Source organism: Megalobrama amblycephala, linkage group LG1 (genome assembly GCF_018812025.1).
Source record: "Megalobrama amblycephala isolate DHTTF-2021 linkage group LG1, ASM1881202v1, whole genome shotgun sequence".
Taxonomy (NCBI): Eukaryota; Metazoa; Chordata; class Actinopteri; order Cypriniformes; family Xenocyprididae; genus Megalobrama; species Megalobrama amblycephala.
This window is the reverse complement of record NC_063044.1, coordinates 66,863,666-66,880,516: the sequence shown is the minus strand read 5'-3', so window position 1 is coordinate 66,880,516 and position 16,851 is coordinate 66,863,666. Positions and strand designations below refer to the sequence as shown.

Sequence of the window (16,851 nt, the reverse complement as noted above, 5' to 3'; positions counted from 1 at the left end):
GCGAGTACCATGCTTTACCACGCCTCAGAGAAAAACACTATTGTGTGAAGTAGCTAACATAGCATAATCAGATGCAGCTTTATTTTTAGTAACAGTAATACAGCATTTTCTCCATCATACAATACTTTAATTAATTAATTTCATGCCATTTATCAACACAAGCCATCCAGCATTTAATATGATATTGTAAAATCGATCTATCTTACTGCAGTGTGTAACAGTGTCTCACAGCAGCTGCCGAGCGAACGCACAGAGTAACGTTATAACATCATTTTCAACACTCTCAAATGGATCTAATATGATAAACAGAGCTGTGTTTCCTCATACTCATGACCGGAAAAGCGGAAGCGGCGCCGGCGACTGTGTCATAATAAAAGTCCCGCTGCTCGTGAGGTGAGTGTTGATCAATCGCTCCAGCTCCTCGTTCAGCTCCACAGAAACGTTAATAATCACATCCATGAACATGATTTCTTCCCGAGTCCTATCCCAATTCTTTTCCACCGTCCACTGAGGTGGAGACCACATGTCCCAAGATTCCGCACTCAAACTTGGCATCATCAAGCTACGCCTTTGTTTTGAATAGGCCTCTAGCGACCTCTAGCAGACAAAATGATTACATATTGTACCTTTAATGTCAAGCCCTGATTGTTACTAAGCCTGGGTACACCAAAACTACCCACATTTTTCTTGTTCATTGCCCTCACAGATTCCTGCAGCTAAGCTTGGATGTACATTTACATTCCAATAAAGGTCATTGATGACATGCCTCTGAAGTTTGACTTGTTGCACCATTACAATACTTATAGGCAACTAGTCATCATATCTTTCATCATATTTTAACGCATGTTAATGCTCAGTAGTACACATATATGGTGCTTTAATGTATTTGCATTGTACTAAAATGCGTTCATTTTCAGTGGGCATATATGCAGCTGAAACAGGTAGCCTAGTGCATCCCAAATTTTTCAACATTAACATTTTAATATAACATTATAGTCATTATGGCCTTTAGAAAAATGTTGTTTTAAGGAGGTGGGATAGTGCACAATAGGCCCCTGTGGCACAGCCTAAGCTTTTGTCCTTAATGGCATTTTTTCCTTGCATTACTTTTACTTTTATACCTTCAGTAGTTTTGAAACCAGTACTTTTACACTTTTACTTGATTAAAAAGCTTGAGTTAAAACTTCAACTTCTACAGAAGTATTTTTGAACCCTAGTACTTCTACTTGAGTAATGAATGTGAATACTTTTAACACCAGTGTGTATTTCCAGGAAATAGAAACTAGTGAAATACTGTCTTGTCTAGATTAAGTAAAACCTGAATCTTTTCACTGTGAATGAATAAATTCTTCAAAACAGTGTGAATGTAAGGAGACAGACTTTAAATATCATGCATTATTGTTTTTACAATACATATAATTTCAAAACAGCTTTACAGACATCTGTGTGTCTCAATGTCAGTTTGTTTACAGAAATTAAAGTAATAATTCACTTTAAAATATCATGGAGCATCAATCACAGTTTTGTGTAATAAACATTTTTTTATGAGATATGTTTTAGTAATGTCTTAAGTAATTTTTAGTAATGACTGAAATACAGTACTGTCAGAATATGAAAATCTGATATAGATATCTTCAAGTTTTCATCATTTCCTAAAGTCAAAATAAAGTTTCACATAATATGAGTGTATAAAGGATATAAGGGCAAGGTCTTTAAACAGATAAATCCATGATGTGTCCTCAGTGATGTTGACATTATTTGTGTGGAGTGAAGTATGTTTCCACTGGAGTGATTTTCATATAAATCAGATTGACAGATCTGAGATAGTTGATTCACACAGCTGTTTATTTCTCACACTTTCCTCCAACCATCTGATTATAGCACTTAGCTTTAACAAACACATCTATATAGGCAGTTCAATCATATATCATCAACAATCTTTCATTAATATCCTTATCATAGATCTTTTTTGATTCATAATAGAGAATAAGCTGCTTTAATTAGTAATAAAATATAAATCATTTTGAGCTTTATCAATGTCTAGAAATATGTTGTTTTAATAATTTGACATGTTGTTAGGAACTGAATTTTGTCTAACTTTCTTCTGGTGTATTTGATGAAGCTCTAATTTTCTGAGGTGTAGATGAGCTCAGATTCACTGATGAATGTCAGTGAAACTCATTCCTGACTGTGATCTGAATCTGAGTGGAGACGCAAGAGTCTCATTATCTATCTGCTCCGTTACATGTATTTATCCAAACTCTTAATAGCCTCCTCTTTTGAGTATTCTCTCCATTCCTTTGGGATCTCACCACTCCCCTCAAATGTTTTCTTGTAGTATTTTTCCAGATCTTCTTGGAATCTGCACACAAACCACTTTGAGTAGGGCAGTTCAGAGAGATCAGGAGTGATGCTCCAGTCTGCATATTTTCCTCCTGCTTTTCTGTATTCTTTATATAGGAAGAAATTATTCACAGCCTTATCATAAAATTTTCGATTGCTGCTTGCTACAGATGTTGTGCAGATCCAAACACTCAAGTTTGTTGTTTCATAGAATTTCAAACCGCATACTCCACCCACTCTGTGGAAAGAAACACTGTGATCTCCATCATGGTTTTCTATGGTGTTGGTGCAAATGACTCCACAGAACGGACACTGAACCCAACAGCACTGACAGAAGTGATCAATCAGAAGCTCATCTGGTCTGAACTTACAGTCCAGCTTTGATGGAAATGACTTTGTGTTGAATCTCCTGCTAATGTGAGTCATTATAGCAGGAAGTCTGTGTCTTATCACATCTTCTAGAAGTTTCACATCAACATCATCATGTTTGACTCCACTGAGGTCTTTTTCAGAGAAGATCAGCTCATCTGAGATCTTCTGTGTGAAACTCTTCAACCACAAACCAACATCTGTGTTCTCTTGAACATGTTCAGTGGATTCATGTGCTGCTTTCATGATCTTCTGCTGCAGGAGTTCAATGTTCTCCTTCATCTTGGGTAAAACACTGACTCTGAACTTATCAGTGATGTACCGACTGACTTCATCTCTGATGAATCTCTTGAAGTGATCTTTGGGATAATGAATGTAGTTCATGTATTTGATAAAATCCTCCTTTTCTGCAAGTGTTTTCAGGATGTGTTTCTCCAGATTTGATCTGTTTCCATTCAGTGATTCACAGTTTGATCTCATTTCATCTGCTAAATCTCTGGCAGTCTTCTTGTAGACACTCTGCTCAATGGGCTCTTTTAGTTTCTGACAGATGATCACACCAAAAATGGCAGCTGATGTTGCTCCATGACAGTATTTCTGGAAAATAATATAGTACTCTTTTCTCTTCTTCTCAACATATATTACAGGATCATTAGCTTCTCTGAACAGCCTGTATTGGTCAGTGATCATTGTGTTTGCTCTCTTAAAGATAGAAAGAACAAAATCAATGAAGAACTCATTCTTGAACACATAATTCACTGATTCTTCCTGATGTTCTGTTTCTCTAGCCTTGATGTAATCTGTGAATTGTTGAATGTAGCTGATATTGTAGCCCATCTTTGAAATGTTAAATGACTGAATCATTCTGTCCGTCTGCAGAGCAACATCTGTGACAAATGATCTTATTTGGGCTTCATCATCATTAGAGAGAGCATAACCAAACTTTTCTTTAGCTGATCTGTAAGCATTTTTAAAATGTCCTGTAAATCCACTGGATTTCTTTAACTGTACATAACCTGAATAACTTGGCACAGTGAAAATATCCCTGCTCTCCCTCCAGTGATCTACAGGGAGACGACCCTCATAGATGTCACTGAGAAAGAGTTTTACATCTCTCATTATGTCAATGTCTCTGATCGCAGGAGTGTCTCTGATGATCTTCTTCACACTCTGTTCCCAGAACAAATCAAACTCTTTCTTCAGTGTTTCTTCATCATTTGCTTTGCCTTTGAGTTTTAAGGCAAGTTCTTTGCTCTTTTCCAAGAGAGTGTTTTCATGATGTGTCTTCTGAGAATCAATCTTTTTCTTCAGGACTCGCTGCTGGAGAACCTCATTTAATTTCCTCTTTGTTTCTCTCACAATGTTTTCCTGAAGCTCTTTGATTTTGATTTCAAATGATGTTTTCCACTGAATCAGTATATCTTTATCTGTGTCTTTCTCAAAGAATTCAGACATTGATTTTTTCACTTCTTCTCTTGTCTTCTTCAGTTCTCTTTGTAGATCAGTTTCCTCAACCTCATGAATTGCTTCATTTTCTATTTTGTTGTGTAGTTTGTTTTCAATTTCCATCATGGCATTGCGAAGACTCCAGGACCACTTGCTGTATTCGGTCTCCAGTTTCCTGTAGGCTGAAATCTCCAGAGAATTTCTGAAGCTGAAGACAAATCGTTCATTCAGTAAAGCCTCCCAGAGATCTTTAATACGGTCTTTTAATTCTTTCAGCACCATTCTATCTGATTTTGAAGCATGAGACATAATAGTTTCCTTTAGTTCTTGAATATTCTCACAGTAGTTTGGGTTTGGTGGTGCCATTGGTGGGCTTCCCTCCCAGAGCTGAGCAAAATACTTCACATCATTATCAACATCAAATCTAATGACGTCACTGAAATGTTCTTCATTACAGACTTCATCTTTAGCAGCGAGTTTAGTCATCTCATCCAGTTTCACCTGCAGTCGTCTCCTTCCCTCCATGTTTTTCTCTCCAGCTGTGACATCTGAAACGTTCTGATGCACAAACACACAGCTGGGATTCAGTCTGACCTTCTTCATCCTCAGGAAGGCCTGAACAACAATCTGAAGAATGTCTTGCATCTCAGAGGGGTTTTCTCCAAAGATGTTGATCAATGTCAGATTTCCAAGACCAACAACAAATGTGGCCAATTCATTGTCATGATTTCTAGTTGATCTCCCAGCCAGTTCTAGAGCACGAAGACCCTCAGTATCAACAACCAGAATATAGTCAAAGTTCATCTGTGTTTTCATCTCGTCTGACACTTTGACCAGCTGCATGAAAGCTCCTCTGGTGCACCTGCCAGCACTGACGGCAAACTGGAGTCCAAACATGGCATTCAGCATAGTGGATTTCCCAGAGCTCTGAAGCCCTAAAACTGACAGCACAAAGACTCTCTGGTCTCCCAGTTTCTGGATGAGTTCATCTAAAACAGCAGAGATCCAGATCACAGGTACATGAGCAGCATCTCCATCCATCAGTTCCAGTGGAAATCCAGAGATCATCATCTCTGCTGCAATACTTGGGAGAGAAGAGAAGTCAAACTGCAGGTCTTTCTTGTTCTTCTTCACAGATGAACATGATTCAAAGATCTGACCGATCTCCCTCATGATGTGCTCCAAACCAAAGGCTGCAGCTTGAAGATCCTCAGATATGCTCTCAAGTCCTTTTAGTTGTGCTTTGAGTTGTTCAGATTTATGATTCTCTTTACATTTTAAAACTGCTGACCACTTTTTATTGTACTTGTGATGTAGAGCAGAAAGATCAGCTGATGTATATTCATCCAGGAGGATTCTGAGCCATTTAAGAAAATGGATCTTTTTTGCAGCATTTGAGTTCATTTCCTTAATAAAGAGCTTCATGAACTCACTGATGTCAGATTCATGCTGTTTTTGACGGATTTTCTTCATTTCTGTTTGTTTATTACTGATTTCCATTTCTAGTTCATTTCCTTGAGGTCGATGTAGTTCTTTGTTCTTCTGACTCCACTGATGCCACAGTTTCCCCTGATGAGACAGAAATGATTCTTTGATTTTTATCAGATCTTTCTTCTCTAGTAAACGCATCATCTGCTGTGCTGCTTCTCGTCCTCTCCTGCAGTCTTCATCATCTTCCTCATCTATTCTGATGTCTGAGTGTTTGGACACATCTTCAAGTCTGAATGTAGAAGATGATTCTAGGAGACAGTCACTTATAACCTTTCTGAGCTCTTCAGACACATCTGACTGATTCCTTTCTTTCAAACCAATCTTATATTTTCCTTTCCTCATCTCAGTTACAGTACATTCATCCTCAGTAAAAAGGCAAATGAGTGGCTTTCTGTTTCTGAACAGGTTCTGGATCTTTGTTGCATGTCTGTCATTCCTGTCCAGTCGTGTTAGAAGAACAACATTGACTGAGGTCATTTCAGTGAGGATCTGCAGCTGTTTCTCATGGTCTCCTGCATCACCATGTAGATTACAGAACGCAACACAGTCAGTGAATTTATCCATGTTTTTCCCAGAGGGGCAGAACCAGGCGATCTCCACCACTCCATCCATCAGGACTCTGGTTCTGCTGCTGCCTGGGCAGTTCCTGTGGAAGAACGTGTTGTGTCTCTCATTGATCAAACTGTTCATCAGCTGAGACTTGGATGAAGACACAGATCCAAACCTAAAGAAAGACACCATTGGAGTTTCTGCCTTGTAGATCAGCTGGATTCGACTGGTGATCTCATTGCTGGTGTTTCTGATCTTCCAGCTCTTGTTGATTTGTCTGAATGTCCAGAGAGGAAACTCAATCTGTTGTGTGAATGGATCAGGAACAAGCAGAGGCAGAGCGTACTGACACTGGGACCATTTAGTGGCCATCAGCTGCTTCAGGAAACCATCAGCACAATGAAACAAAGCCATCTGAACATCCATTGGGTGGATTTGCTCAGATTGACTGATTCCTTTGTTTGATAATGGAATCTCTTGAAAAACATCAAAAATATCACTCTCATCTTCAAAAGATTCTTTGTCTCTTTGTTGTGTGTGATTCTGTTCATTGGTCTCTTTAGTTTTAATGCATCTTGCTCTGTAGTTCATCATAAGTAGTTTTTGTATGAAAGTCTGAATCAGTTCCTCTTCAGCACAAGACTCATGAGACTGTAATGAATGTTTGGTTATCTGAAGAACATCTGCAACTCTCAGTTTATTGAGGTGTCTGTCTTCAAGATTAAGTCTGTGAAATATATGCTTCAGTTTTTTAGTCTTTTCCTGTTGTAGGTGTTGATCTGATCCAACTCCTGTTGTTCCAAACTTTTTGATTTTTCCCTATTAAAAAAATGTTTTGTAATAATTCATTTGAATCATTATATATTAAAATGTTATTTTTTGTAGAAAAAGAATTGTCAGTTTGAACTTTAGACAGTGTCAATCAATGTACTGGACAAAACATCTCTGTTACGTATGTAACCCTCGTTCCCTGAAGGAGGGAACAGAGACGTACGTCAGTAGTGACTGACGAATTGGGATATCGCCAGAGAGCCCTATCAGCTTAGAGTGAAACTAAACAAGCCAATGGAATTGGCGTGCGATATTTGCATAATGTGCACCGCCCCTGCCAGGAGGGTATAAATAGGGAAGCAGATGTAATCGCGCTCTGTTTTTCACTGAGGAGTCAACCTTGAGTCTGCACTACAGCAAAGGCAAGAAAACTGGGGCAACGGGACGTATGTCTCCATTCCCTCCTTCAGGGAACGAGGGTTACATACATAACCGAGACGTCACCTTCAACGTACGTCAGTAGTGACCGACGAATTGGGATCCCAAATAAAACACCACAGTTACTGACCCCTTCCAGCACCCAGCATAAGCTCCAGCCACCCGGCGCACCTGGGGGGCAGAGAAGGGAGTGAGCGGAGAAGGGGGAGAGTCTACTGCTGTTCCACAAGACAGTAAGACTTAGACAACACTGGGGAAGCGAACCCATAGGAGACGCTGTGGAGGCCACAACCTACCCTGCAAGGGAGGAATTACGTGGGAATAAACATCTGGATTGGCCATGGGCAGTACGCATATGGAGTCCCTGGGATGGCTTCAGCCTAGAATAGGGGGAGACTCATCTGACAGGTGACAGCAGAGCTGACTCTGCTAAGGGAAAGACACGGGCTTACCGTAGGGAGTTTAACCGTGGACAATACACATATGGGACCACTAATGTGGAGGGGTCACAACATATGGCACCCAGCCAAACATCAATGTCGGTGATGGATGTTTGGTCTAGCATCAGACACTCCGAAATGTCTGAGATGAAAAGGGTGTCAGAGGACCTCGACAGGGTTCGCCAAGCGGGGAACTTGACTGGAATAAAAAGGGATGCACGTGTCCAGCCCAGGGGGCGGGAGTGGCATAGCAAGCCAACACTAGAATGGATTCTTTGTGTTACCGGCTACTGGAAGCGAGTACACAGGAAGATACCAGTTCCACATGAAGGCTATAGAATCTAGTGAACGTGTTGGGTCTCGCCCAGCCCACAGCTCTACAGATATCTGTCAGCGAGGCACCATGCGCCAGCGCCTAGAAAGAGACAACTTGGAAGAGGCACACAAGTGGAATGAGCTCTTAACCCGAGCGGGCAAGGCACACCTTGGGACTGATAAGCCAAGGGGATGGCATCCACTATCCAGTGGGCCATCCTCTGCTTGGAGACAGCCTTTCCTTTCTGCTAGCCTCCGTAACAGACAAAGAACTGATCTGAGGTCCTAAAGCTTCACGTCCTATCCATGTACAGGCACAGAGTGCGGATGGGACAGAGCAAAGCCAGGGCTGGGTCTGCCTCCTCCGAAGGCAGCACTTGCAGGTTCACTACCTGATCTCTGAAGGGAGTGGTAGGAACCTTGGGCAGATATCTGGGGCGGGGTCTCTGGATAACGTGAGAATAACGAGATAACGTGCAGGTACTCTACCCTCTTAACCGAGGCCAATGCAACCAGGAGGACAGTCTTAAGGGACAGTACTTTTAACTCAGCTGATTGCAAAGGCTCAAAGGGATGACCCTGGAGAGATGTAAGTACCAGGGAGAGATCCCAAGAGGGTATAGCGGGAGGGCGAGGTGGATTCAGTCTCCTCGCCCCCCTCAGGAACCTGATGATCAGGTCGTGCTTTCCCAAAGACCATCAACTGCATCGTAATGTGCGATTGGAGGGAGACAGCCTTTGCTCCAAGCCCTCTTGCAGGAAGGAAAGCACAGACCTGACTGAACATGATCAGGGGTCCTCTCGGTGAGAGGAACACAATTTGATGTTCAACTTCATCAAATTGAAGTTGGTTCAACTTCAACACATAGAGGTTCCTCCACTGCAAAAAAAATGCTGATCTTAGAATTGTTGTCTTGTTTCCAGTCTAAATATCTAAAAAATTCTTAGATCAAGAAGCATTTTCTTGACAAGTATAAATTATTTTCTTGTTTTTAGGAAAAATAAGTCAAAATTAGGTGAGTTTTTCTTTAAAACAAGCAAAATAATCTGCCAGTGGGGTAAGTAAAATAATCTTATCTTAAACCAAAAATAAGATATATAATCTTGTTTTCAGTTTGGACTAAGATTATTTTACTTACCCCACTGGCAGATTATTTTGCTTGTTTTAAAGAAAAACTCACCTAATTTTGATTTATTTTTCCTAAAAACAAGAAAATAATTTATACTTGTCAAGAAAATGCTTCTTGATCTAAGAATTTTTAGATATTTAGACTGGAAACAAGACAAAAATTCTAAGTAAGAACAGCATTTTTTGCAGTGTCGTAGAAGGAGCTCTAGCGGAAGTGATAGTGTCTACAACCGACTGGGGGAGATCACTTAGAACCTCCACCTCCCATCCAGGGACCAGACATGGAGTTTCAAGAGGGTGCCTCGTCTCAGAGTCAGAAGGTCCTTCCTCAGAGGAATGGGCCAAGGAGGTGCTGTTGCGAGGAGCGTCACTTCTTAAAACCAGGTCCGAGTGGGCCAATACGGAGCCACTAGCAAGACCTGCTCCTCGTCCTCCCAGACTTTGCACAGGAGCTGTGCTTTTTTGGAAAAAAAGCCCCAAATTGTGCCTTATAAGCAGACTTGGCAACTCTGGAATTTAAGTTTTATTGAAAGTGCGGGGGACATGACATGTCCCTTTGTCAACTGACTGAATTTCAACTTTGACTTCTGGTTTTCATTGAACATATCAGTCTCTCTAAGGGGTCTATCTTTAATTCTCCTACCATGAATGAAATAGAAAAGTTGTATTAAATACAGTTTTATTTTGTTTTATTAATGCAGCTAATTCTTAAAATGTCTAGGCACTCACCTTGTGTTTTTCTCCAGTCTCTGATGTTGTATTCTCCATTCTTGTGGGTTCATCATCTTAAAAGAAGCAGAAAGTAAAGAGAATGTAAGTATCTATTATAGAAGCTTCATAATTTATTTTATTTTATTTTTATTATTGAGAAACATCTAAATTCACTTTGAGGTAGCAGCCCAGTGCATAAACCAGATCAGAAGCAGGGGAGTAAAATTTCAGTACAACAACTGACTTTTCCAGACTATGCATTCATGTGCCAAATATTACAGCGACTTTTGTCCATGGCAAGTTTTGTGCATGATCTAGAGGTCGACCAATCAGGGATTTTACCGATACCGATAACTAGGTTGGGCTGTACATGCCGATAACTGATTAATCAACTGTTAGTTTTTAAAATGGATACTGTAAACAACGGAAAAAATAACATTCCAAGTAAAACAATGCTGAACTGAAATGTGCAAAATGAGATCTATCTATCTCTCTCTCTCTCTCTCTCTATATATATATATATATATATATATATCATGGGTATATAAGGGAGGCAGTGCCTCCTCAAAAAAATAGGATGAGAAAATAATCCATATTACATATAAAACAACAAAAATATTACAAATCATGACATTAAAAAGAATGCAAGTCACGCGTATTTCTAAAGGAACACTGCCCAATAGCGACACCCGCAGGTAAAGTTACAGCAGGAGTCATGCTTTACAGTCTATGGAGTCGTGCCTCCCTTTTGCTTTCATAGGAAACCATATAAAATCATCAGACCCCCGGCGTGCGGTGGGTTTTGAGGGGGGTAATTGAAAATGAATGGAGGAAAGTCACGTGAGAGGAGGCAATGTCTCCATCGAGCTATGATTGGATGTAATTGGTTATGATTGGATATGATTGGTTTGTGCGATTAAATCCCGCCTCTTGTTGACGTGCGCGTTCCGCGTGTCAGTTTCACTGAACATTTGACTGGCATCAATGGGAAGACTAATTAAAAAGTAAGGAAACAGATCACACAGTTAGATATCACCGCTTTATGTCATGTCAAAATCAAACTTGAAATGGACTGAAAGCATTGTCACGAATACAGCCTCTCCGGCGCATCCTCCGGACCACCGGAGGGAGCCATCCCCTGAATATTGACTGTTCGTATCTGGACTCCATTTCCCATAGGCCCGCATTCCTGGGACTGATTACCCATGCACCTGCACCTTATTACACTCACACTATTTAAGACACACACACACACTCTCAGTCGCGAAGTCTTGATTTGCTGTGGTGATCATTTCTGAGCGTTTATTGTGGACTGAACTTCTGTTATTACCTGGACTGTATATCTCTGCTGAACCTTGTCGCCTGCCTCGACTCTTGCCTGTTTATCGACCTTGTGATTGTTAGCCGCCTGTCTTGAACTCTGCCTGTGACCTGTTTATGCCTACTTGCTGCCAGCCTCGACCCTTGCCTGTCCCCGACTACGGTACTGTCTTGCCCCTGTTTGATACTAACGCTCTTAATAAAACTGCAAATGGATCCTCTGTCTTCCGACCCATCATTACAAGCATGATGACTGCAGGGTTTTTAGTGCAATCAGCTTGATGAAATTAAAAATACAATTCGTGTCTGTGACAGACGGTGTTTACGGAGCATGACTGATGATCCAAAATAGCCTAAGTTGATTACTAAAAAGAAAAACATCAATACACAAATAAAATATATTGTTTCAATTATTATTGCCGTTAGTTATTATTTTGGAATGAATGTAGAAATGCTTAAAACACTAACTTGATGAGATTGACTTGGTTTTGAGAACATTTATTATAATATTACAATACATTGTTATATATATATAAGTTCTACAGAACAAATTATACTGGTATGTTTATCACATTATATTGATAACTCAGCAGAAAAAAAAAAACTTACATTCTAATTTATTAGCAAAGATATTTGTATTGCAATGTCACTGAACAGTGAACACACAGTTGCCTGTTTATCATTTGTGTTTTGCTTGCTGCCTGCTCTGACACTTTGATTTGTTTACTGCTGTACTACTCTTGTCTAATAAACTGTAGATGGATCAATACCCTTCTTATTCATCACAGATGACTTCGATGACAGAAGACTTCGATCCAGCACCGATCATGCAACTCTCATCTGAGCTTTATGCACAAGCCAATCAACTCACCGTTCACCAACACCAAATAACCCGTTTAACATCATTTACGGAGGAATTGGTGACAACTTTGCAGGGCTTGAATCTATACAGCACCCACGGCTGTTTCCACCAGCACACCCGTCCACATTACAGACAAACCACCACCTACAGTTAACTCTTGACTGGCATTCCCAGAGAAGTTTAATGGCGAACCCAACAAATGCAAAGGCTTTCTGCTACAGTGTTCGCTGTTCGTCAATCAACAACCTGTATTATACCCCACAGACTCAAGTAAGATCGCATTCATATGCTCTTTGCTTACCGGAAAGGCCTTAGATTGGATCACCGCCGTCTGGAGAACGGATGGTTCAAGTTTCCCCTCTTTTGAGATTTGACACATGACAATGTTTCAGAGAAGTATTCAAACACTCAGCCAGAGGATGGAGCGCTGGGGAGCAGCTTCTCGCTCTGAGTCAGGGAAAAGGAACGGCTGCTAAATATACACTGGCCTTCTGTACACTCACTGCACAAACTGAATGGATAGAGGACACTTTGAAGCTGCTTTTCTGGCAGGGGTTGTGTCTGGATTTGCAGGCCAAGCTGGCCTGTCGCAATGAAGGAAAAACTCTGAATGAATTGGAATTAACCATTCAAATTGATAATCTGGTGCGCTCACGCTGACCCACTCGCACTATGCAAGTCACCTCATTCTCTCCCATTCCCAGTACGGAACCCATGCAACTTGGTTACACTCACCAATGAGAACGCTGAATTCATCTACATTTGTGCATGTACTGCGGTGAATCTGGTCATCTCAAGTCATCATGCCCAGTTCGACCCACCTCAACTAATACAAGAACGGTGAGTGGCAGTGTCCAGCACAAACATTCCACGTCCTGTGTTAAAATACCAGTCAAATTGTTTATCGCAACAGCAGTGTGTCGGTAGAAGGTTTATTAGACTCTGGGGCAGCGGGCAATTTCATATCCAACGAGTTTGCTCGCAAACACAACCTCGCTTTAACGCCATGTACTTCTCGTTTGGCAGTGGAGGTGCTAGATGGCCACGTCACCAGTCACCTACAGATGCAAACCGGCATACTTAATAATGAGACTCTCGTGTTTTATGTCATTAATTCTCCAACCCATCCTATGATTCTTGGTCTTCCATGGCTATGCAGACACGATCCATACATCTCTTGGAGGGAAGGTGAAACTACACAGTGGAGCTCAGCCTGTCACAATCACTGTCTCAGTCACAGTTCACCAATCCCTGTCAGCACCATCACTCTAACCAAATAAAAACCTGAAATTCCTGGACTTCCCCATGAATATGCTGATCTTTCTGAGGCTTTCAGCAAGATAAAGGCTTCACAACTACCTCCTCACCATTCCTGTGACTGTTCCATCGAGCTACTTCCCGACAGCACACCACAAAGGGGAAGAATATTCCCTTTGTCTCAACCTGAGTCAGAATCCATGAAGAAATATACTCAGCAAAAAAAGAAACGTCCTCTGACTTTCAACTGTTTTTACTTTCAGTAAACTTAATGTGTAAATATTTGTATGAACACTAAAAGAGTCAACACCATAAGACATAAACTAAAAATGTTTGACAATGTGTCCCTGAATGAAGGGAGGCTCAAAATCAAAAGTACCAGTCAGTATCTGGTGTGGCCACCAGCTGCTTGAAGTACTGCAGTGCATCTCCTCCTCATGGACTGGACCAGATTTGTCAGTTCTTGCTGTGAGATGTTACCCCACTCTTCCACCAAGGCACCTGCAAGTTCCTGGACATTTCTGGGGGGAATGGCCCTAGCCCTCACCCTGCGATCCAACAGGTCCCAGACGTGCTCAACACGTGGTCTTCCACTGCGAGGATGATCAGCTGTCCTTCCTGTCTCCCTGTAGCGCTGTCTCAGGCGTCTCACAGTGCAGACATGGCAATTTATTGCCCTAGCCACATCAGCAGTCCTCATGCCTCCCTGCAGCATGCCTAATGCACGTTCACGCAGATGAGCAGGGACCCTGGGCATCTTTCTTTGGGTGTTTTTCACAGTCGGTAGACAAGTCTCTTTAGTGTCCTGCGTTTTTAGAACTGTGACCTTAAATGCCTACTTTTTGTAAGCTGTTAAGGTCTTAACGACCATTCCACAGGTGCATGTTAATTAATTGATTATGGTTAATTGAACATGCATGGAAAACATTGTTTAAACCCTTTACAATGAAGACCTGTAAAGTTATTTGGATTTTTACAACATTATTGTTGAAATGCACAGTCCTGAAAAAGGGACGTTTCTTTTTTTGCTGAGTATATATCAAAGAGGAGCTAGCCAAAGGCTTCATCTGACCCTCTACCTCACCAGCTTCAGCCAGCTTCTTCGTGAAGAAGAAAGATGGCAGTCTCAGGCCATGTATTGACTATCGGGGTCTCAACAACATCACTATCAAATTCAGATTCAGTTGTGGACCGATTTTCCAAGTCTTGCCATGTCATTCCATTACCCAAGCTTCCTTCAGCCTTTGAAATTGCTGAGACCCTGTGCAACTATGTGTTCCGGTTCTATGGCCTACCTGAGGACATTGTGTCTGATTGGGCCCACAATTCACCTCTTGAGTCTGGACCCCACACTCACAGAGGAGTATCACAGGACACACCTGGAAAAGCCGAGCCCTTGGCCAAGAGGTAGACCCCGGCGTCGCTTGCCTTCTTGTGTCAGGAGCCGCTTGCAGAGTGGGGACTCTGTTACAAACGAGTCTCCCGCACCAGATGTTTTGCACTGCCAGAGGGAGCCTTCCCCCGAGTATTAACATCATTTGGACTCAATTTCCCATCCACCCTCATACCTGGGACGGATTACATTGCACCTGCCATCAATCACACATCCACTCTCTCTCACATAAAATATACTCTCACTTGCACTTCTGTGCAAAGTTTTGATTAGCCCCGGCTGTCATTTCTGAGCGTTTACTACCTTTCTACCTGCCTGTGTAATGACTTGGACTGTTTATCTGGATTCTGATTTCTGCTGCCTGCCCTGACCCCTTGCCTGTTTATCATTTGTGCTTTGCTTGCTGCCTACCTCGATCCATTGCCTGTTTATTGTTTGTGTTTTGATTGCTGCCTGTCCTGACACTCTGCCAAATTGCTGGATTTGTTTACTGCTGTACTACTGCTGTCTAATAAAAATGGATCAACACTCTACTGACTCGTCACACTCTGGTCTGTGCACGCCACTGGTTAGCTGTATCTATATTTCTGCACAGCCCTAATTTTTACAGTATGTATTAATATTTGAGCAATACAATTGTACCTTGGCCATTCATGTTAGTTCATAGTGCATTAACTAAGGTTAACAGATAAAATAAAAATTAAAACTCAATTTAAAAATGTATTAGTAATCATTGAAATTAACAAACTAACTATGAACAATACTTCTACAGTATTTATTAACCTTAGTTAATGTTACAAATGGAATCTTATTGTAAAGTGTTACCATTTCATATAAATCCAAACAGTCATGCTTAAAGATGGCCATCTTTAAATATCTACGCAAAGGCTAGAGCATTAAAATTACATAATTGTATATTACATGCATAGTCTATCTTTTTTTTTGCTTCTATTTATTTGCTTCTAACACCTGATGATTATCTAATCAAAATAACAAAATATGTATTGCAGTGATGACAAAAAAATAACTGAAATCGAATGTCTCTGATTTATGTTAACATGTCAATGTTGAGAAAGCAATCACGTGACTAGCTTTAAATATGCAACTTCGCTGGCAATTGTTCCACCAATCAACTATAGGTGCCAATTAATCGGCAAAACCGATGAATCGGTCGGCCTCTAGTGTGATCTGCTGACACGCAAATAAAAGAACACAGACGTAATAAAATCATTTACATAATAATGACCAATGCAATATAACAAGAGCAGCGCAAATTAGCGTGGGGTCACATATAATCAGAGCTGATGCTCATCAGGTGCAGGTCGACACAGGCGCAACTTGCCAACATGTAATCTGACAAACACGCACACACACACACACACATATCAATATGGCTTAGCAAAAGATATGTTTGGATAACGTCTTCCTCTGTCATTCCAAAGAAATTAATACGAGTGGAAAATATTTTCTCTTTTCAACCACGTGCTCTCTGTTCTCTGCAGCGTCTCCTCCTAGGAGCAACAATTGCAGCCATGTCGCATAATGGGTTAAGATGTGCTTTTTTGGGTATTAAATAATGGCACAAATAATATTATCGGCTGAAGTGTTTAATCATTATCAACATATATATTTTAATAAAAATAACTCTATAAATGAGTTCTAAATGAATAGTAGAGCTCTAACATTGGATAGCTTCAACAAAAAGAATTTTTTCTAAATTAAATGCAACTCTTGAGTTCTTTTATCAAACAATGAGTGGTACAGTCTTTAAATAAACACACGTACATGTAGCTAACATCCAATATGCATGTGTGCATTATCACATTCAGTGATAGTCTCATGTAGCCAGACTTTCAGTCTGACGGCAGAAGGTCTAACAGCTTTCATTGGCCAAGGAACGCCCAAGAAGATGTTTTAAAGTACCGCAAGAGCGATTCAAGAGCAGCCGGCAGTGTCAGCCATTGCAGTTTTTCAAGAGCAGCTGCACAAGCTCTGATGACAACACAGCTGTTCCACG

The 16,851-nt window shown here is 40.9% G+C and overlaps 1 protein-coding gene across 1 annotated transcript in view; it reads right to left on the bottom strand.

Moving 5' to 3' along the window:
* Positions 1–552: 552 nt before the first annotated feature.
* LOC125280152 (interferon-induced very large GTPase 1-like) overlaps positions 553–16,851 on the bottom strand; it is a 30,765-nt gene continuing 14,466 nt past the window's right edge. Inside the window, exons 4-5 of the mRNA XM_048210492.1 lie at positions 10,021–10,076; positions 553–7,017 (exon numbers count right to left, since the gene is read on the bottom strand). Coding sequence (XP_048066449.1) covers positions 2,242–7,017; positions 10,021–10,076 — 4,832 coding nt within the window. The 3' untranslated portion in view covers positions 553–2,241. The remainder of the gene's footprint in view (positions 7,018–10,020; positions 10,077–16,851) is intronic.